The sequence below is a fragment of the Mastomys coucha genome, unplaced genomic scaffold, assembly GCF_008632895.1.
Source record: "Mastomys coucha isolate ucsf_1 unplaced genomic scaffold, UCSF_Mcou_1 pScaffold7, whole genome shotgun sequence".
NCBI lineage: Eukaryota > Metazoa > Chordata > Mammalia > Rodentia > Muridae > Mastomys > Mastomys coucha.
The window spans coordinates 42,251,784-42,273,883 of NW_022196913.1; the positions used below are offsets into that span (position 1 = coordinate 42,251,784).

The window sequence follows — 22,100 nt, forward strand, 5'->3', positions numbered from 1 at the left end:
CTTTTCTAATCTCTCAAAGAAACATGACACAGGAGACTAGAAATAGTGGTCCAGCCGGCTGGGCTGAGACTCTAGGATGAGAGATTGGCCCTGAGCTGACAACAGCCAGAAATATTTATTAATAAGGAATGTGAAAGCAGTGCATGCCTACTTTGAGGTAAGATTCTCCATCCTAAATAAAATTGATCTTTCCTTCTATACTGGCACCATCAGAGTACCCTCAACTTTAGGGTCATGTTATCTGAGTATTGTGGGGAAAGTGAGTCTCAGGAGAGCATTCTGCGATCATGGTCTCTAAAGGTGCCTCCTGCAAGAGATGCCAGAATGAATACAGTTCAATTTTAGGACTAAGGGACAGAGTTTCACTTTGTTATAGCCTCCATGGAGCCACAATTGTCCTATGAGAGGACATGAACTCTATCTGGACAGTGTAGGACATTTTACCCAAGCACCAGGGATGCTCTGGGAGCAGCCAGCCAAGACATTCCCACAGAGAGCCTGCAGACAGAAGGGAGGTTTTTGCCTCCTACCCTACTGACTCCTAGATGTTTCTGAGAATGCTGCTGCTGGGTCAGGCAGCATGGCAGCTTACACATCATCAGATCTTCCTCCACACCCTGGCATGGCTGATGTGACCTGCCTTCTGGACAAGCATGACTGAACATGAACAACACCTTCTAGTAAGGAGGTAGCATTGCTGTAAGAGGTGGGGCACACTGAGACCGTCCTGCCATTCCTCTCCCAGCTGACTTCTACTGTCTTCATGCTCCACTCCCTTCTTCAGTGCACAGAACTTGACTGACATCGCAAGCATCACTCGCAGCATTCCTCCCTAAACTTCTTCCCTAGGCATTTGTTACAAAAGCAAACACAAATCTTTGTAGGCACATGCTTTGCTTTTCTACGGTCAGAAATGTAGGTTGTAGAGCTGAGATGCTCCTCCTTGGCTTATCACAAGGTCCTGTGTGGAGGGCAAAAAAAGCTAGCACCAGGTAGATGGGACCTATCTATCAGCAAGTTGCCAGAAACCTGTTTGAACCAGTTAACTCGAATAGTGTAGAGTTGACTTTAGAGCTCTGTATAGTGACGGGGTGACCTTTCTTGTAATGTCATTTGCTCAGAGTATCAAATGCTTCAGCCCCTCCACTAATACACCTATGAGGAAATTAAGTCTTGAAAGCTAACAAATACTGGAAATATCTAGCTCTCTCCTGAGCACTATCCTTCTGATGTGGGAAGGCTTAATGAATGCCACCTAACTGGGTTCCATTTAAAACTGTTGAAAAGTCTTTTAAGAATGTTACATTCCCAGCTTCCTTCCAGAATTTATACCCTCTTATTGGAAGATGGTCTGAGAAATGTATAATACATCCAAAAACTGTCCATATCCTGGTCTGATGCTTAACCAAGTCTGACGGCAGTGTTAAGGGCTAAGGAATTTGAGTAGGATCTCCTACATATCGCATATGCATCTTCAGTGTCACCTGAAGAGCCTGTGATAGCCCAGATGAACAGGCCATGCCCCTGAGCCTCCCTGTGTAGGTCTAGGGGGTAAAGGGTTTGTAGCTGTAAGAAGCTTCAGTGTGGTGTTGATCTGTCCTTGGATTAGAAATCAATCCTTACATTGCATCACTACACGGCCACTACAGTCCCCATTCCTGTTTTCTGAAATCCCAATTGCTACTTAGGGCTAGAGAGCTGCTTACCCCCCTCTCCAAAATCTGACAATTCACATACTACTTAAGCTGTGGAAATATCAGCGTAAAGTTCCTATATTTGGAAAAGATATCCAGCTTGGGAGGGGTGTGTTTTAGAGACTAGGTCTTCCTCAACTTACTTAAGAATTAACTATGGCTTAGCAGTGATGTCTGAAATATTCTTATGTACCATTCACCTTGCTAAATGATCTTCTCATGAAGGTTTAGCTCATTGATAGAATGCTTGCCTAGCGTGCTCTGGGTTTCATTTTCCCACACTGTCAATCAATATAATGAACCTTGAGTTTTAGAAAACAAAACAATTACATGTATGAGTGTTTTACCTACATGTTTGTTATGTGGACCATATGTGTCTGGGTACTCTTGGAGGCCAGAAGAGGGCTGGGTCTGCAGGAACTGAAGTTACTGTGGTTTTGAGTAGCTATATGGGTATTGGAAATCAAACCTGGGTCCTGCAATAAGTGCTTTTAACCACTGAGATCTCCCCATCTCTCCATAAAGAAGGAAGTTTTGAGTTGAAAAATTACTAAATTACCCTGAAATTCAAAGAAATGGTTCAGAGGATAAAGATTCTTGTCAATAAGTCTGATGGTCTGAGCTCCATTACCAGGACCCGCAAGGTAGAAGGAGAGAACCGGTTCCTGCAAGTTGTCCTCTGACCTCTGAACCAGTGCCACACATGCTCCCACACATATACACAGATGCACACAATAAATTTTAAAAAAAGTTTAAAAAAAATTTTAGATGGTCAATCTGGACTTATTCTCCATCTCTAAACATCTACATTGTCTTCCTAGTCACTGTAAAATCCCTCGGGCTGTTGGGAATGACAGATGAGTTTGAGAGGCTTGATGCCCTATCCAACAACTTGACGGCCAAGACAGTTACCCAGGCCCATAGGCAGTGCAAAGGGCTAAAGTATCTCACTAGGTTTTGGTGAAAAACACTTCTGTTTCTAGAAATGTTAACAAAATTGCCAGTTAGATCACAGTGTGACAGGATCACTACTGCTAATGTATCTAACCTTCAAAGGATATGTCTAGAATTTTATGCAATAGCAGAAGTATAGGTTGACTGTATGTTAACCTCTTTGGAGTAGAGGCATTGTTTTGAACTGTTTAATTTTTTTTTTTTTTTTGGTTTTTCGAGACAGGGCTTCTCTGTGTATCCCTGGCTATCCTGGAGCTCACTCTGTAGACCAGGCTGGCCTCGAACTCAGAGATCCACCTGCCTCTGCCTCCCAAGTGCTGGGATTAAAGGTGTGCGCCACCAATGCCTGTCTATTTAATTAATTCTAATTACAGGAAAATGTAAATCTATGTTTACAGCATTCAGTTTTTGAATAATTTCCATTAAATGTATGTGGTTGGTGGGCTGGAGAGATGGCTCAGTGGTTAAGAGCACTGACTGCTCTTCCAGAAGTCATGAGTTCAAATCCCAGCAACGACCTTGTGACTCACAATTTAAACTCAACAATCAGATACCAAGTCTGTTCACAGTAAAGGAGCATTATACTATCTTGAAACTTGAAGATGGTCATTACAGTGATACCCTGACTAAAATGGCTTCTACTTCATTCTTCATTTGTCTGTTCCTTGCTTTCGCAGACACTCTTGTTTCTTCAATACCGTAGTCACATGGTGGGTGTTCCTCATCTATATGCTATATGGGGGCTAGTGCAGAGACCAAGAGGAAGCAGGCTCCTTTAGTAGTGGGGCTCACTTTTGCTTGATAGCCAAGAATCATATTGAATACATGATAGCTTTGCTTTCTTCTGTGTGATATAAAGGAGGTAAAACTAGTAAGTTTGAACATCTACAGAGGTAGTTATAAGACCTCATGAGAGGAAATGCATGATACAAAACCTAGGTACCAGGGCCAGACTCAGGAAGCCTTGGGGTACCACTTCCTAGGCAGAAGGTATGGAAATGCCCAGGCCTCCAAGGCAAGAGCTTACTGGTTTAGTTTAGGGTGCCCTCTGTGCTAAATTTCCTTTAAGAGCCTTGAATGAAAAGGCTAGGATTCCTACCATTGAGCCTCAGGAAGTAGGTGAGTGTCCCATTTAATTCTAAGAATAATTACAAATTCAGAAGAATTTAAGCAGGAAAAATGTTCTGGCTGGTTTTATGTGTCAACTTGACATAAGTCAGAGTCATCAACTAGAAGGAGCCCCAGTTGAGAAAATGCCTCCATGAGATCCAGCTGTAAGGCATTTTCTCAGTTAGTGATCAATGGGGGGCCCTGCCCATTGTGAGTGGTGACATTCATGGACTAGTGTCCTGAATTCTATAAGAAAGTAGGCAGAAAAAGCCATGGGAAATGAGCCAAAAAGCAGCACCCCTCCATGGACTCTGCATCAGCTCCTGCCTCTAGGTTCCAGCCCTGTTTGAGTTCCTGTCCTGACTTCCTCCAATGAAGGACTATGATCTGGAAGTGTAAGCAGAATAATCCACTACTTGCTTTATGGTGTTTTTGTTGTAGCAATAGAAACCCTAGGACAAGAGAGTATGATATCATCTGTTTTAGAAACCATGCTTGTCCTGTGTAGAGAATGAATAGCAGGAAGAGCAGGAGGAAAGATAGCGTATCTAGCACACAACAGTACTGAGACTCTAGTCTGAGAGGCAACCATCTCCATTGTAGGAAAACAGCTTGACCAGGCATTATGCATTAGGCACAGTGTACTCCCCTACTTGTGTGTGTGTGTGTGTGTGTGTGTGTGTGTGTGTGTGTGTGTGTGGCGGGGGGAAGGGGGGCTGGTTCACGTGAGTTCCCAGATCAAACTCGGCTGTTTTCCTTTTAAAATATGTCTTCCCATCATGCCTCTACCAGAACATATGTTGAGATACTCAGGCAGATAAAGCAGTGAGCAAGAAGAGAACTTACATTGAACATGGTGGAAGGTGAGGACCAATATTCAAGGTTCTTCTCTGACTATAACATGCGTGCTGTAGCACCTGCACTTTCATACTCACATGGACACACACATTCTCAACAAGAACAGTCATTACAGTTAGGGTCATGGATGTATATGTATTCTCATCTGTGGTACTCAGCTACTTCTCAAAAAGATGATTATCAATTTTCAAGTCAACTAATACCATATTGTAAGACTTCATGTTTATCAATCAAGAAAATGTAAAGACATCGATGAAATTGCTCAAGGGAGCAGAAAAGGTTTGTTAGGAAGGTGATTGAGAACCCTTAGGTGTCTTAGTTCAAAACAAAGAATGAGAGTGTCAGGTGAGCACTGTCTCAGCAGAAGCAAACCCACCTACTTTTCTGTCATCTTCATTGGTCCATGTGTCACAGTCATGTGCTCTGTACTCTCAGAACATGTTCATTTAAATGTGTGTTTGCTGGATCCAGTGTGGTACGGTTGTTGATTCGCACGATTTTCTTGAGACCTGCTAGGGACCTATATAGTTCCTTGGACTTGTTTGCAGTATTTGATGGGCTACAGTGTTTTAGTTATGAAGAGAGAACTTGGAAAAATGAGCTAAAATTCTCCTATGCTGTTTGAAGAACTGTCCTGTGGGAAACAGTGAAGGTTTACACATCACTGTGTTGCCTCTGAGGACAGCCTTTTAAAACAAGAGAGGAACCTCAGACTGGTATGGCGAAGACTGCGCTTTCCATTGAGATCAGCGGGTGAAGGTAGAGAAATCAAGCGCGCAGGTGAAACTGGAGAATGCACACTGTGATCTGCTTAGATCAAAAGAGACTTCATATGCTGTGTGTTCCAAGCTGGAGCTGAACATATCAATAGGCTCCTGCCTCAATGGCCTTCACTGCTTTGCTGTGTATGGACATTAGATAAAACCAGGAAGAAAACAGACTCTGGCCTTTTAAGGACAGGAAATAAGAGTTTTCACACCTGTCCTTGCTCCCATGCCAAGCTGATAGGGAAAGGCCATTACTGGCTCACTGGGATAGCCCACCCATGTCCTATGAGCCTTTGGAAGAATGTGTATAGTTGGAATTGTCATTCCTGCTTCAAGGCTAGGGAAGCAGAGCCAGGTGAGACTTTTTCTAAAGCTCTTTGGCTGGTGGCTGACTTGAGATCTTGAGCCCTCTTGCCACTATTGTCATTGCAGGGCTAGCAGGACAGATTGGGAGCTCCCCTATACTGTACCTAGCAATAAGAGGTCTCACCCTAGATAGAAACTGTTTTGAATCCAACGTCCCAGCAGGACTGTGAGAGTAGAATGAACTACTCTGTCTGGGCTTTATATGCCACAGAGCCCCTGCTGTGACGTGCCACCCCTGCTCTGTGTCCTTAGCACTGCTGCAGTTAAAAGTGTGAGGCTATTAAGAAGGAAGGTTCTGCAGTCCTTCATTGAGACTGGAGATAGGAAGTATTCTGTGCTTGACCTCTGGGCCTCTTACAGTCCTCCGGTTGGAACTTGCCACCTGTTTGATATCTGCTATTCTGCCTTGCACCACAGGAACCCAGTAAGGATTCGGGTTATGGTCCCGAGTTTCCAGCAGGGGAGCTCCCTACCTTGTGTGGCCTTAAGAAACTGTCTTGCTTAGTAGGAAGACCATGAAGTCCTATTGGTTAGGCTGTAGCTCATTCTGACTGGAAGGCCATGGCTCACCTGCACCAGAACTCTTCCATCTGTCGAATGAACACAATCAGTTAAAAATAGTGTACTCATGAGCCCCTCACTGGGTGCTGGTTCCAGACCCTCCTTCCTGTCTGCTGTGAAAACAGTTTCTCTCGTGAAGTCCAAGGACAAAATAATACAACATTGCCTTGTATTTCTGTGTGTGTTTGTATCAGGATTGGCAATGGGCAACCTGAAGTGGGCCTATGCTTACATCCATCATTCTCTAATTTCTAGTACTTTTACTATTGTCAGGTATGAGACCAGACTGATATCCTTAAAAATAAGTTTTTCAAATGCTAGGTTTTTTTTTTTTTTCAAAATTTAATGTTTATTAAAGTTAGGTAAATCATGCAACAAATATCAAAAAGGAATATATTGATTTGCTCCTCTTCACCTATAAATGTTGATATTAAAACGAGATGGTTTAGCCAGGCATAATGATCCAATAACCCAGTGTAGTGTGCATCTACATTGTGAAGTCCAGGCCAGCCATAGGCACAGAAGTGTGACCCAGTCTCAAAAGCAAACAAAGGAAAGGTCGTCTCTGAATCCCAGTCAGTGTGGCCCTTAGGACAGAGCTGTTTGTGTCTGTCTGCTTTCTCATGGCTTACGGCAGCCAAGGACTAATAAAGCCTCCTTCCTTGGAGTCTAAGCAGGGATTATGGAGCCAGGGCCTGATTATCTGTAATTTTGTCTATGTTCTCCCAGTAGAGGTTTTAGATCTTTCTGCCACATCATACTAATTCCCACAGAAAGAACAAAGTTTTAGCTTGAGCTCTCTTTCCCCAAGGCCTCTGCTCTCTGTCTTCAAAAGCCCGGGATCTCTCTCTTCAGCAGCCTTTCGGCAGATGGCTATGGTAGCTGCAGTCTAGACAGTAGGTTCTAATTCTAGAGTATAAGTATGAAGCAGAAAGAATGATCCCTGACACTCTGCAGCATCTCTCGGCCACACCCTTGTTGGAAAGGGGGCTGAGTGTAAGGAAAGGCATCCTCACCACCTCAGATCCTTGGCTTGTTCAACCTTCACATGTGGCCTGCCACTGGGTCACCAACTGCCTGGCCCCTCAGCATGTCTGCTTTTAAGGTGCCCTCTGAGAGGCATGAGCTAATCTGCTTTTCAGAATAAGTGGGACAATATAAGAAATGCATTTTTCCCCACTCTTATGAACTTCTTGGAACTAGGCCTAATAGTACTGGCATATAATCCAAGCTAACTTTGGAGGCTTGAAGCAGAAGGATCACAAATTCAAGGGCTGTATGGACTGCGGAGTGAAAAGAGCAGCTGGAGAAAAAGAGAGAAAAAAAAAGATATTGAACAGATGTGGATAAAGTTCCACAGTAGAGCACTTGCTAGCATGTGTGAGGGCCTAGCTTCACCTCCAGCCCTATGAAAATAAACTATGGGAACAACTGCTTGTCATCTGGGTAGTTCTCAGTGGTAGAGAGTTCTTAACTAGTACCCACAAAGCCCTGGTTCTGTCTTCAGCCCCTGGCAACCAGGATGAGGAAGTATTTGGACATCTCAACTAAAACCATCCTTTAGCATAATTATTTGTAAAACTTGCATCTGTATTCCTACAGTCTGCAGTTTGGCCTCTATCCTGATGTTAGCAGTGGTGGTCATTAGCAAAGTGAAACCTTTATTGTTATAAGGATGTTTTTTCTTATTCTGGTCTGTATGTCTTAGGACCTTTCCTGAGAGTGTTGCTTTAAAGCTTAATAAAATAAGGCCACATATATTGGTGACTCATCAGACACCCCTTTTGGAGCTAGCACATACATATTACTTAGAGTGCTTCTTGTTATAGGTACCCTAGTTCTGTAGATAGCCAGAGTTACAACATATAATGCACTCATTGTCCTTACTGCCTGGATGGTTTCATGGTCTGTTATTAATCTACATAGGTCTTAAGCACTCTGGCCATCTGCTCTGTCAGTACACTTCCAATTTGGCAGCCCCAGATGCTTCCTCAGGTAGAGAGAAAATGCCAATACAATGGTTAGCTGGAAGGTACTTTTTTAGGGGCTAGTTTAGAACTGAGGCTTGGTGTATGATCTAGTGGAATGATTTAAGAACCTGGGAGTTCTTATAATATACACTTGCATGACATAAAATAAGCTTTTTGTCCAATTACTGTGATCACCTGATAGTTTGTTTCCATCTTATTAATGCCGGTCAAGTTTGTGAATGTTTTCAAACACAAGGTAGGATATCAGTGGGCTTTGCTTACAAGAGCTTGAAAAGAGATTCAAGGAGATGCTAAAGTTTTACAAAGACCAAAGGCACTATAGAAATGATGCTCTTAACTAGTAAAGTTTTGAAGTGTGGTGGTGTTCAGGGAGAGAGCATGTGCCTAGAGTGTTCAAGGCAGTGTGCCCTACCCCCAACACTTGAAAAAATGATGACTGATGAGAAAATTCAAGTACCCCTGCCTGTGTATAATATTGAGGGGGAAAAAAAAAGACTGTGGTTTGTGTTGTAGTTGTCAAATCACATTTTCTGTGTGTGTCTTCCTTCTAGACATATGAAGATTCATGAGAAGGATACCAACAGTACTACAGCTGCAGCCCCACCATCCCCTCTGAAGCGCAGGCGGTTGTCCTCCAAAAGGAAACTAAGTCACGATGCCGAGTCAGAAGACCCAGGACCAGCTAAAAAGGTCCTCTGAGTTTATGGCACAGACATGCTCCGTTGTGTGGCTTTTGGCAGAAATGCCTCTAGCCTCTATTATCACAGTGTGGGGACTTGGAAGAGAACAATCCTGGACCTTTTGACCTGTGTTTCCTGCACTGTTTTCGGAAAACACCCATATGTGCTTTCTCTTTAGAAGCCCCGTGTAATACACAGATAAAATTATGAATTCCCAAAGTGGTTCCCATGCTTTTCCATTTTCTGTGTATCTGAAGTGGATGCTTCGTCAGCATTAGGGACTCTTTGTCCTTGTGTTTATTCCTAATGCTCTGTAGATAGTAGATGCTCCTATGTACTTGTTGATTAGATGAGAGGACTGAGGAGTGGGTGGGTAAACGGGGGTAGTTGTATAGTGGTACTGTTCCCTAATTAGAGTGTATGGTTGGATAGGCGGATTGGTGATGGTCGGGTTGGTGGAAGGATGGATGGATGGCGGGGTTGGGTGGATGGATATAGATGGATGAGTAGTGGGGTCGGTGGATGAATGGATAGTCAGTACTTTGTATTGAGTGAAAAACATGCTTTCTAGACTAATGTTAGACTTTCTTCTAAAGCAACCTATGTGGGAACCCCCCTTGGTGATGCCACTCTATCTTTTTTCCTAAGATGGTAGAAGATGGCCAGTCGGGTGATTTGGACAAGATGACCGATGAAATCTTTCACTGCCCGGTGTGTTTCAAGGAGTTTGTTTGCAAATATGGACTGGAGACTCACATGGAGACCCATTCTGATAACCCACTAAGGTAGGGGAAATGTGAACTATACCTGTGGCCTGGGAAATTACTGTTTCTTCTGGCATATGACATCCCATATGTCACTCCAACACAGGCTCTAGCAAGTGAGCTAGTTCATGAGGACATTGGTGCGGCATTTAGGAAACACGTGGCATATGACATCCCATATGTCACTCCAACATAGGCTACAGCAACTAAGCTAGTTCACGAGGACATTGGTAAGGCATTTAGGAAACACGTGGTTTGGAGAAAAAAAGGTGAGATTATAAGCAAGGATGGCTGTAGCTGTGGTCTGTGTTCACTTTGCTCCCTTGCTCTTCCTGGGGTCCCTTGAGTAGTCACTGAGTCTCCACACATTGGCAATCTCCTGTCACAGGGTACTGTTGCATATCAGACATATTTCCTTTGCAAAGGGTGTTGGCAGCCTAAATGATTGCTTGCTATACATGGATAAGGGGTCTGTATTAGACACAGTCCATGCATTTCATGTTCCCAGCACAGCACTGACATGTACCAAGTGCTTAGAAGTGCTTAAACTGAACTAGATGTATAGTACAGAAACCTGAAGCATTGTAGATAAGAGTTCTCAGCATACAAGTGGAAAAGCCTGTTACACAGTATAAGTGCTTGGTGCTTGCTCTGCTCCTTTAGCCTCTGTTGGTCTTTAACAACCATATTTCTGATCCTCAGCTTCAAGGGGCTAAAAGTATATGTGGTGGTATGATTTTTTTTTCTAGCAACGATAGAGAGGGGAACACTCCTCTCTCTGTCTTTGTCTAACTTCCCTTGTAACTCATCAGCCAAAAAAAAAGAAGGAAAGAAAAAGAAAAAAATTCCTGTATTCTTGGTATACAAATGGAGTTAGAAAATTTCCCTACAGAATTGCTGCAGTTTATGTGTTCCATCGATTTTAAGCATTATAAAGGGCAGAGGGCCATATGGGAGCCCTAAAGGGCAGAGGGCCATATGAGAGCCTCAGCTCAGGCATGTAGCTGAAAGCTCATCTACTGCAGAGGGCTGGTTCCTGTGTCATACTTTTAGAGGACGTCTTGGGAGTACAGGATTTGGGAGTCTGTTTGCCTGAATTCCCTTATATGTCAGTTCATGACAGATTTTCACTGGAATGGGAGGAAGAACTTTTGTGGAGGTTTAAGTGTGAATGAAGCACTGAAATGCCATAAAGAACCTAGATGAAACTTCCAGTCTGAAGACAGTGGCTAATGGGTTGGCCGGTGCCCGTGTGATTCCACCTCCATTTTCTGTGATCCAGAAAGATCCCAGGAATGTGCTAACTGTCCTACCCCCAAGCCCGTCTCTGCTCACATGTGGCTCCCATCAGCTGCATCTGTATCCCTGGTTTCCCAATTCACATTGAAATAGAGCAAGATCACTAATGCCTGCATTCTCTCCCAGTCCTCTCCAATTCTAAAATGTTTCTCTGAACTTTTATCTACCAAGAAATAGCTCTTTCTCTTGTCACCGACCACTGATTCTGAGAAGTTGAGAAATCATTTGTTTGTTGAGACAAGATCTCTCTGCATATCCTCAGCTGTCCTGAAACTTACCATGTAGACTAGGCTAGCCTTGAATGCACAGAAATCTGCCTCCTTTGCCCCTAGAGTACCTAGGATTAGAGGCATGTACCACCATGCCTGGCCAGCAACTTCACTTCATAGTTTCATTCCCCACAGCAGAGTGCAGAGCTGTGGTGAATAGTAATGACATATGGTGAACAGTAAATGACATGAAGCCTCTCGAAGAGTGAAGAGATCGGAACAGCACAAAGGACCTTGATTCCTCCAACCATGCAGCCATGAATTTAATGCCCCTGTGTCTGTTTTATCTCACTTCATATTTTATTTTGTGATCAGATTCTATTGTAGGAACCACCTACTTTCGCTTTTCATGATAATTCCATCATAACCTGGCTCTTGTGAGTGATTTCTGGGCAACCTAAATCTCTACATCATGGTGTGGCAGCAATGAGGGAAGACGGGGTGTCCCTTTCTGAAATGCTGGGTTGGAAATCCTGCTTCTGAGAAAATGGGGGTGGGAATCCCACTAGACATGGATCCATAGAGCTGTCTTGGCCATGCTGTACAGATTAGCTTTGAGGTTGCACCTTCGCTGTCTTGTCCTGTTAACCAAGTAGGTTTCCTCCCCTACTTGATGATGACATCATTTGGTGAGGGGTTAGCTGAAGAGGTTGCTTAGCACCTCTTAGCCCCTTTTGGCAGTATTCATTCCACAAACCCCACAGCAGCTTGCCATGGATGGCCCCTAAGAAGGGGTGCCTTGTGTGCCCAGAGAACAGACCAGCCCCAGCTTCATGGCTTTATCTAGTAACTCTTATGAGGGCAGATGGGGCTGGCTTTCGAAAACCGAAAGGAGTTGATTATAGAACATAGTTAATTCCCCTTTTCTCCTCTCTGCTCAGCTTCCACATAATAGCCTACTACCAGAGGAAGCCTTGGAGCCAGGCCTGGGCCAGTAGGGGCCTAGCCAGGGTGGTACATTATGACAGAAGCTGGTGGGAGAGGCTGCTTGTTAACCCAAAACTAAAATAGACACCAACTCCATTTTCAAATCCCAAAGGCATAGAGCCACAGTGGGATGCTACCAGTTTAGAACCAGAGTCTGTAACTTAAAACAGCTGTTGGTTTCTTTCTTCTGCCCTCGTCCCACTCCCTCCCCTCCGACCCAAGTTGGCAAGGTGCCTGTGTTCCTTAAGAAAGTGTTGGCAATCCCAACTTGTATATATGCTGAGTCTTTTCTCCTGCACTCTTCTGAGTTTCAAAATAATGTAATCTGGCATTGAGCAAAAGGAAGACACAATGCTGCCACTGCCACTGGTCTATTCCTGTTCTTAAGGTTGGGTATTGCTCCCGGGTGAGGGGTGAGGAGTGATAGGGCAGAGAAGAGAGCTGAATAGAAACATCCCAGGCAGTGGCCTTCAGAGTTGAAAGTGAGGGACAGTGCGCAGAGCAAGTGTGCAGGGACGGAAGAGTGGCTGGCGCCGAATGTCTTGCTTTGTTGTTAGGGCAGAGTAGTGTGACTAACTGCACTGCTGGGAACGTAGTGAGCTGAAGCAGTGTACAGGTGACTGGTGTTCAGCAGAACAACGTGATTCACGTGTCTCTTGAAGACTAGTTGCACTTTTTTAAAGTAAAAACTGGATTGGTAGTATCATCTCTGGGATGGAGTACATATATGCTCAGTGTTTGTGAGGCCTGGTTTTCAATCTGCACCTCCCCAAGGAAAAAGTAAAAAAACAAAACTAAGTGTTGATTAAATTCATTTAAGTCAAAATAGAATGTATCACATTCTATACTTAGAATCAGTATCTAATTATTAATGGTAAATTTTTACCCTCTCACTCTTATGTTTAGCAATTTAGAAATCTATGCTTATTGTACAGTCATACCCCATCCTAATGGAAACCAGTCCCACACCAGGTGCCTATCAGCCCACAGAGCAGATCAAAAGACAAGCCAGGAGGCAGTGAAGCCTTCCCCAAGAGTGAGCTGTGTAGCTGGATAGTCACCCTGTTGATGAAGGAGCTGCCAAAAGCAAACTTGGTCCAAGTTATTGTATAATCTTAGGTGGTTCCTTGATTAAAGGAGATTGGGTAATAAGTAATTTTAACATTATTTTAGTTAAAATATATCCAACAAATAGAATCCTCATTGTGACAATGTGAGGCATTTGGCCGGTCTTGACTAAAACAGGGATGTCTGAGGTGGGACCCAGGGTCTGGTTAGAAAAAAAGGAGGCAAGTTCAGAGGCAAGAAAGACAGACACAGTAACTAAGAGCTTTGGATCTGACGTTGGATATTGTGGCACTCTTCGTTCCTTCCGGGTTATGACCATCATTATGGTCACAGCATTGATCTTGGTGTAATTTAAAGTTTAAGGCAATGTCCTCTGATCAGGAAATAGGCTATGGGAAGCTAGCAGGGTCTTTGGCTGGCACCCAGGGCTCTGAGGGGAAGCCAGAGCAAGCTGCAGGCCAGCCACTCCCTTGCTGTGCATCCTGGCTATGAGGCCATCTGGTGAGACATACCAGGACATATCTTGTCTCTGTTTCTTGGGTATTCTGAGGGATACTCAGCTCCCTTTACTGCTCACCAACGTCTGCTGAGAGATGCTGAGACTATTAGTATGTCATTGACCCCATATATGCTCAACATATTGAACAACAGGCAAAGGTGAATAGAGTATTACACTCTTTATTAAGACTCTAGCTGTCCAAGGATCAGCCAAGTGGGAGCTGGGAACAGAGGACAGAGACTTGAAGGGGAGGCACCTCCCTGGCCTAGCAATTGGAGGTGTCTCAGTCCGACTTTCACAGCCTCCTCACCACCCAAGGGCAGAGCAAGGACCAGGTTCACCTGGCTTTAGGGCCTTCTATTCCTGTCTCTTTTGAGCCCCTTAGACTACTCCCTGCTTCACCACATGCTGGCTTGGTTGAACAAGCCTAGTGAGTTGCCTGTCTGTGTTGGAGAGCCTGGGCATGTTCCTGGGATGTGGCAAGGGGAAGCTACCCAGCCAGAGCTCTGTCACAGGCCAGCATTGCTGCTCACAACAACTGGGAGAGATTACTGCAGCTGTGGGTGTCAGTTCTCTGTCCCAGGATGGGCCGGGGAGAGTAGGCTGAAGGAAGAGGAATGTCTGGGTGGGGTGGGGCGCTCTTAGAGCAGGGATTGTTTGCACTTATTCCTTTTGGCCTCTGGAGACAAAGCAGGAAAAATGAAGCATGAAATCCCCTTTTAAAACAAATGACATCAAAACTCTGTAATGAGCACAGAACTGGGTGTCTCAGGAAATCAGGCTGGGTCCCCCTTCCAGCAGATATTCCATAGGTTATGCTCACTGCATTTGCAGGGAATGGGGTGATCAGTGTCAGGAAAAGTGCCCAGACATTAAAGGTGTGACATGGGCTAACAAGGAGCTGAGACATCTGTAAATGACAGTCCTCTGAGCAAACGGGTTTACAGACAGCACCGTCCCAGCCTGCTACCTGGCACCTCTGTGACCTCAGGCAAGCAGAGGCTCGGTTTCCCCATCTGGAAAATAGATTTGACGATTTGTGAGTATGCGGAGGCCTGGAACTATAAAGAATACTGAGGTTTTTGTTCTGATACTGTTACTTAGGATGTGTTATTTATTTGCTGTTTGTTTGTTTATTATGTGTGGGAGAAGGAGCAATGTGCTTTCATGTGTTTGAAACTTGATATCACACTCAGCTTTTAATGTAGGTGCTGGAGGGGGGTTCGTCATGCATTACTGAACCATCTCCCTAGCCCACTGTGTCTTCTTAGTAATTCAAGTCCTCGAACAGAACAGTTAACGATTTGCTGTGGTCTTTCTTGGTTATCCCATCCCAGTGGCACAGAGGAGTCAAATTCCAGAACAACTTCTTCCAAGTAGTATGTACTTGACAGAGCATGAAAGCATTTGTCCTTTGCTCTCTATTGTCATAAAGAGCCATTTTTATCTTGCTTTGCCTTTGTGAAGTTTAGGACATTAAACAGCTATTTAAATGGGGGTCTGAGTGTCGTAACCTGTACAGACTATGTCAGATAGGCAGGTTTAGCCTTTGGGAGGGCCTTGATGCCTGCAAATAAAAGAACCACACCATTTTTTTTTTTTTTTTTTTTTGTAGGATGTTAGAGAAATCTGCAATTGTAAAAAAGTTCCTTAATTTTGATATTTCCCCTGTATTCTTTTGAAAATGTGTTCTGGGTCATTATTTTTTTAAAGTTAGCTCTTTCTGCTTAAGAGGAGGGGGGAGCATCTGTCTACCCCATCTTCCCTTTGTCGTTTGTTTATTGAGACAGCCTCTCTCTGTGTCGCTCTGCCTATCATAGAACTTGCTATGTAGACCAAATTACCCTTGAACTTTTCTCCTGCCTCTGCCTCAGGAGTTGTAGGATTAAAAGTGTGGACAACTATGCCCAAGTTGCTTTTTTTTTTCCCTCAAGTTTTACTTTATTTATGTATATGTACATGAGTGTGAGTACTTACATAGTGTTGGCTCCCCTGGAGCTAGACTAGGCCACCTGGATGTATGCTGGGAATTGAACTTAGTTCCTCTATAAGAACAGTACCACCTACCATCTACACCTCCTATCAGAGATGCTGAGACATCTCTGCAGCCTTCCTTGTACTTGGAGGGAGGTGTTTGTTTGTGATGTCACAGTTTTGTTTTGAGACGGGGTCTTGCTCTGTAACCTATACTGATGTCAAATTCCCCAGAATCTTCTTGCTACAGCCTTGTGAGTGCTATTGTTCTGGGCATGCAGGCTAACACCCAGAGCCCACCGTCCCAGAAGTGTACTTGGTGGGGCTGCACCAGAGGCCTTGGAGGGCATCCGAGTGTCTACCTCTTTAGGTTGCTTTTTTGAAACTCTCCTGCTGACTTATTTAGAACATTAAGGTCACCAGACATGTAGCAGATGCTAAAGGAGCACGCCCCAATGCCACTTAGCTACAAAGTTGACAGAGAAAAGACACTGGTCCTTTTTTATTTTTATTTCTTAACTATTTTAGGCTGGATCATTGGGTCCCTACATGCACACCATAATGATACCCCAATCCAGTTCTACCTTAGCCCCGCCATTTTCTTTTAAAAAGAAAAAAGTAAATGAAAGAATGATGCCTTTTAAGAAGGATGCTTGCCTTCAGAGGGATAGATAACCTCAGTTCTCTTCCTAATTAGGCACGTGGTGTGCAGCAGTTAGCAATCTCGTTTCAGGTGGCTTGGCTTCTGACTTGATCTGTCGCTGCAGCTGGCCTTGAGCTCCTGATCCTCCAGCCTTCACCCCCGCCCGCAAGTACTTGGGACTACAAGTGTGCTGTGCGCCACCGTACTCAGCTTCAATGCTTTTTAAATCTCTGACTGGACCTTTAAGACCAACTGGATTTGAGTATGAACTACAGTACTGCTTGTCGCACTAGGATGTCACTTAAGAACTGGAAGAACAAAACCTCAGCTCGTGTTCCCTTGACTCGGTGGGTCTAGCTGGCCTACTCCTTTCTGTGAGCAGATTGAGTGCTAGCTGTCAGGGTCTTCTCTTCTATGACTTGATGATTTTGAGGCTGCAGTGGAGTTGAGTTCCTGTGGGGCCAGAAACCTAGCCTAACATCTCTCCAACCTGGCAAAAGTCTCAGCTCCGATGCGATGGAACTTGGAAGAAAAGGGTTGGGGGTATGCAAATAGGGTTTGAGAATTTTTATTTTTCTATGACTGGGAATTGAGCATGGGACTTTATATATGCATAGCAAGCAACTGCCCTACAGTCAGCTATGCTCCCAGCGTATAGAACCAGTTCTCCCTGTGACAGTGCCTCCCCCATGACCTTGGCAACTGAAAAACACTTCTCTAAGTACATATTGTGGGTTGTCTGTGACCATAGTTTTCCAGTACCCCATTCAACCTCTTTGACTTCACATACGAGGTATAATCAGAACTTTGCTCATTTATCCTGCCTGCTGCTAGGGGGAGCATGCAGTCAGTCTACGGAACCCCCACCTAGAGACCTCCCCTATCTGTGTTTCACACCTACCCAGTACCTTTCAATGATTCTACAAATGGGTACTAAGGGAGGCTTGGAGTGAAGAGATAAGGCTGCAGGCAGCTCCCTGCTCCTCCTACCATTAAGAACCTCTCCTTTCCACTAAGGTAGAATCCCACATTCAGAGACTGGGAAGAATGCTGGACTCTGCCCTAACATGCCAAATTCAAAATCCTATCTATCGCCTTAACTATGTCGGATAATGTGGTGCTGCTAACTCGGGTGCTTTCTAAGTGAGTCACTGCTGTGTTCTGCCTTGGGGTACAGTAAACTGCGTCTTTAAGCACCATGCTTTGATAGTCAGTAGAATGAGCATGCCTATAGACGCTGAGGTCAGGCAACTGTCTGTCTGTTCATCCATGTGTTCCATGTGTCTCCTTAAACTGTCTATTAGCAGTTTTTCCACAGAAATCCCTTCCCCCGCCCCTGTGCAAATAAACTATTTCAATGTGATTTTGAAAAGACAGTTCTATTTTTGGAAAGAATTGTGAGTTCTTATAGTTTCTTTGAGTTTCACAAGAAAGATTCACTTTCCCCAAATACATTTATTTTATTGACAGCAATGTTGGTTTCCATCATAGGGCCTTTTCTATTGCCAGGAAATCAAAAGACAGCCAGTCTGGTGTGTAACAGTTCTCTCTGGCAGGTCATCAGGATTTGTTACAAAATGAAAATCCTTCAGCTTTCCCTCTCTGCTGTGACTCTTGAGTGTGTTTCTGCCTCTTCTCAGCATTTTGCAATCACTCTCCTGGCAGGGCTGAGATGTCCCACAAACCCGGGTTGAGGATGTCAGAGTCTTGGGGACCACCCAGCCAATCGCTGTATCCTTAATGAAGAGTGACAAACCAAAGCCAGGTCTATGGATACCCTGAGAATAGCTCCAGATGCAGACTGCCTGCTGCCACAGGCTCTCCAGAGTTACAGTGACCTCCCTTGTCCTTCAAACACTTGGAAACAAGGTTGCAAAGCTATGCTTCCTGGCCTGGGGATAGCTGCTAAAACTTCATCCCTGATAAAGGGCCCTACTTGGTGATGGGTCTCCTTCCCAGCTTTATTTAAGGTCTATCAACAGGTACAGAGTGTGAGCAAAGAGGCCCAAGATTTTCTGAGAGCATCGTTTTTACCCAGCCTTACAATACATTCATGGTTTCAAAGCAGATATGGCTTTTTGGCTTTGGTTGATTTATTTAGGAGGATGTGTTTTGTTTTAGGAGGGTTATGGTGGGAGCTTTGGTGTATTGCATTTGGTGGAATACAGTGGGGGTTTGGTTTATTTGGAGGGTTAGGTTTGGGGGATATGTGGGAATTTGGTTTATTTGCTTTTTTTTTTTTTTTAATCTGCCATTTCAAGCAACTTGCTTGTGAGATACCCTAAACCAGCGATTCTCAGCTTTCCTAATGCTGCAACCCTTTAATACAGTCCCTCAGGCTGGAGAGATGGCTCTGTGGTTAAGAGCACTGACTGCTCTTCCAGAGGTCCTGAGTTGGAATCGCAGCAACCACATAGTGGCTCACAACCATCTGTAATGGGATCTAATGCTCTCTTCTGTACTTATGTACTCTTCTACAGTGTACTTATATGTAATAAATAAATACATCTTTAAAAAAAAGAATACTATAAAAAAATACAGTTCATCATGTTGTGGTGACCCTCAACCATAAAATTATTTTGTTTTTAGTTTATAACTTAGGAATTGTAATGTAAATTTCGATTTGCAGAATAGCTGATACTTGACTCCCAAAGGGGTCGTGACTCACAGGTTGAGAACTACTGCTCTAAACCTCTTCAGAAGGTGCCTGTTGTTTCAGCAACTTGGTGTGTCAGGGACTCTTTAAAAAAAAAAAAATGGAGCCGGGCAATGGTGGCGCACACCTTTAATCCCAGCGCTTGGGAAGCAAGAGACAGGCGGATTTCTGAGTTCAAGGCCAGCCTGGTCTACAGAGTGAGTTCCAGGACAGCCAGGGCTACACAGAGAAACCCTGTCTCGGGAAAAAAAAAAAATGGAATACTTAGAAGACAGAGGAACTAGATCCCTGCAAGTTTGAGAGCAGTATGGTCTACCTTCCATTGATTTCACCTTTCAAGAAGGGCACAGTGTAACTTCTGTCTTCTTCATCCCCTTGACTTATCTCTGGTTCATAGAGACCTACAATGTGTAGTAGGCTTGAGCCAGCATCTGGATGCTGTGGGGGTATTCTGAGCTTAACACTTCCCTCCATTCCCCGAACCCTCCCTGCCCTTCCAGAAGTTCTCATAGTCTCATAAGTGTGCAGGCAGAAGAACATAAAATTGAGCCCTTTCTTGTTACATGTCCCAAAGCCTAGTGGGGTTAGCATCTGTCAGCTGAGACCCCTCTGCACACTCAACAGTGGCTGGGGACCTTCTTTGTTGAAACTTGAAGTGGTAAAATATCACCTCAGTAACTGAGGTAAAGTACTTTTCCCCCTTCTTATACATACGTTAAGGAGCATTAAGCATATGCAGAAAACTTAACAGCAGTTTCTTAATCAGAAGGTCAATTTATGTAATTCTGCCCAAGCAGTGGTGGCGCACGTCTTTAATCCGAGCACTTGGGAGGCAGAGGCAGGTGGATTTCTGAATTTGAGGCCAGCCTGGTCTACAGAGTGGGTTTCAGGACAGCCAGGGCTATACAGAGAAACTTTGTTTTGGGGGGGAAAATTATGTAATTCTGATATTTCTCATCTATTTTCTCATCCTCTATTGTAAGAAGGTAGGCTGGTAACCATGTTCAATTAACTTGAAGGAAGAAAGTCTAAAAGCTAGAGTCCTGTCTCCAGATAGAGGCTTGATCTCCTCAGCCTCAGAGGTCAGCATCACGAGTGTGCTCTTAGACCTCGAACCTGTTCTAGCCAAAAATAGACCCTGGCCTAAAGTGCCAGTATCTGTGCTGCTGTCCTACTTAACTGTACCTCCTCTTTCTTTGTGTTCTGACAAGGGATGGATCCTGTAGTATAGTCTCCCCAAGGACATACCTCACCCACAAGGTGGGAGCTACACCAGGGGAGAACTGTTAGAAGCTCAATAGACTCCCCTCAAAAAAGAACATTGTCTTTCCAGTTGCTGATGGGAACCTGTTATTCTAAATCTTGTTTAGAAGATGTTTCCAGATTAACAGAGGAGAGGCAGAAAGGCGTTGTGCTTCAGCTGCTAGGGAGTGATGAACAAGGCTGCACAGACTCCTTCAGCATGAGCTCAGTTGCAACATGAGTGATTTTTCATTGTCATCCTTTCCCGAAAAGAATGAGCAACAAAGTTTCCATTACCGAGTGTAGTGTAAAGGGGAGCAAGTTGCTTTGCCTCTGTAAAGTCAGTGGCAACCAGACCCTCCTTTAGAGGGTTTATTCCAGTGATATGTCATTACACAAGTCAGTGGAACTCTCAGTCATCATCTAAATGTACTGAGTTCAAACAGGGAATGCTTCTAATACCATTGTTGCAGCATTTGAAATTTCACTCTCAGTGAAGACCATGGTACCCACAACTGTCGGCCTCTGTCCACTTCCCAGGTGGGGCTTTGCATTTCTGTGAGCTCAGTATGTAGTTATTTTTCAGGTAATAGTGGTAGTGAAACAAGAATTTAATACAGTTACTACCAATAAAACAATAATTAGTTTATCTCTGTTAAATACCGGGAGTGCTGTGTGATTTCCCTAGTGCCGTATAGACATGTAGTGTTTGTTTCTGAAAAGGAGTTTTGCCTTTGTGTCTCTCAAGTGCCATGTGCCACCATGTCCAGCAAAATGGGCTTTTTTTGTGTTTTGTTGGATTTCTTTCCTTTGTTTGTTTGTTGTGTTGGTGATGGTGGTGTTATTGTTGGAGACAAGTTCCTGCTATGGTGACTTCAGGATCCCAGCTGCTTTCTCTTTGTGCACAAACTTTATATGATGGTATCATGCATACATCTGTACAATCTGCAAAGATTTGGCATCCAGAATTATTAGAATGTATCCTCAAAAAAAGGTGTGTGGGGGGGAACCCAGGCATGGTGGTGCTGCCTTTAATCCCAGCTCTTGGGAAGCAAAGATAGGTGAATCTCTGGGAATTCAAAGCCAGCCTGGTCAGTGAGTTCAAGGACAGCCAGAGAAATCCTGTTTTTAAAAACCAAGGGAAAAAAATCAAGGGGAGAATAGGTGTAGCACACTGGCAAGGTGACTTCTTTACGCCTTGTTTTTATTCAGCTAAAGTGAAGCAATAAGGCTATGACCCATGGCGACCCTGAGCTGTCTCTTCATGGTTCTTACTCTCTCTCTTAGATGTGACATCTGCTGCGTCACCTTCCGCACACACCGAGGACTGCTGCGCCACAATGCACTTGTCCACAAGCAGCTTCCCAGAGATGCCATGGGAAGACCTTTTATCCAGAACAATCCTTCGATTCCTGCTGGCTTCCATGATTTAGGATTTACTGACTTCTCCTGTAGGAAGTTTCCTCGAATCTCTCAGGTATGCTGATAGACCTGTTCAATGGGGTGGAGGGGGATTCTATATTTTTATAATAGCCTTTCACTAAAATTCAGCCTAGCTCTTGGGTTTCTTGGGCTGAGGAGTTAATGGTCTTTTATTTTAGTTAAGTTTTCCTATGAATCTACCTCATTGGTACCTTTTGCCCATACTTCAGGCTTTGATATGGAAAGTTGTATATTTACTAACCCTATCAATACCCTGTTGTAATCTTTAGTAACTGGACACAGCTAGGTATTTGCAGCCGTTTCTGCTAATGGTTTGGAGTTGTTTTTTTTTTTTT

The 22,100-nt window shown here is 44.1% G+C and overlaps 1 protein-coding gene across 11 annotated transcripts in view; it reads left to right on the forward strand.

Annotated features, from left to right (window-relative positions):
• The window catches only part of Rreb1 (ras responsive element binding protein 1), a 190,450-nt gene that overhangs the window by 145,180 nt on the left and 23,170 nt on the right, over positions 1-22,100 (forward strand). For all 11 annotated transcript variants that reach the window (XM_031358458.1, XM_031358461.1, XM_031358462.1 and 8 more), the window contains 3 exons: positions 8,853-8,991; positions 9,630-9,766; positions 21,610-21,799. In XM_031358458.1, coding sequence (XP_031214318.1) covers positions 8,853-8,991; positions 9,630-9,766; positions 21,610-21,799 — 466 coding nt within the window. The remainder of the gene's footprint in view (positions 1-8,852; positions 8,992-9,629; positions 9,767-21,609; positions 21,800-22,100) is intronic.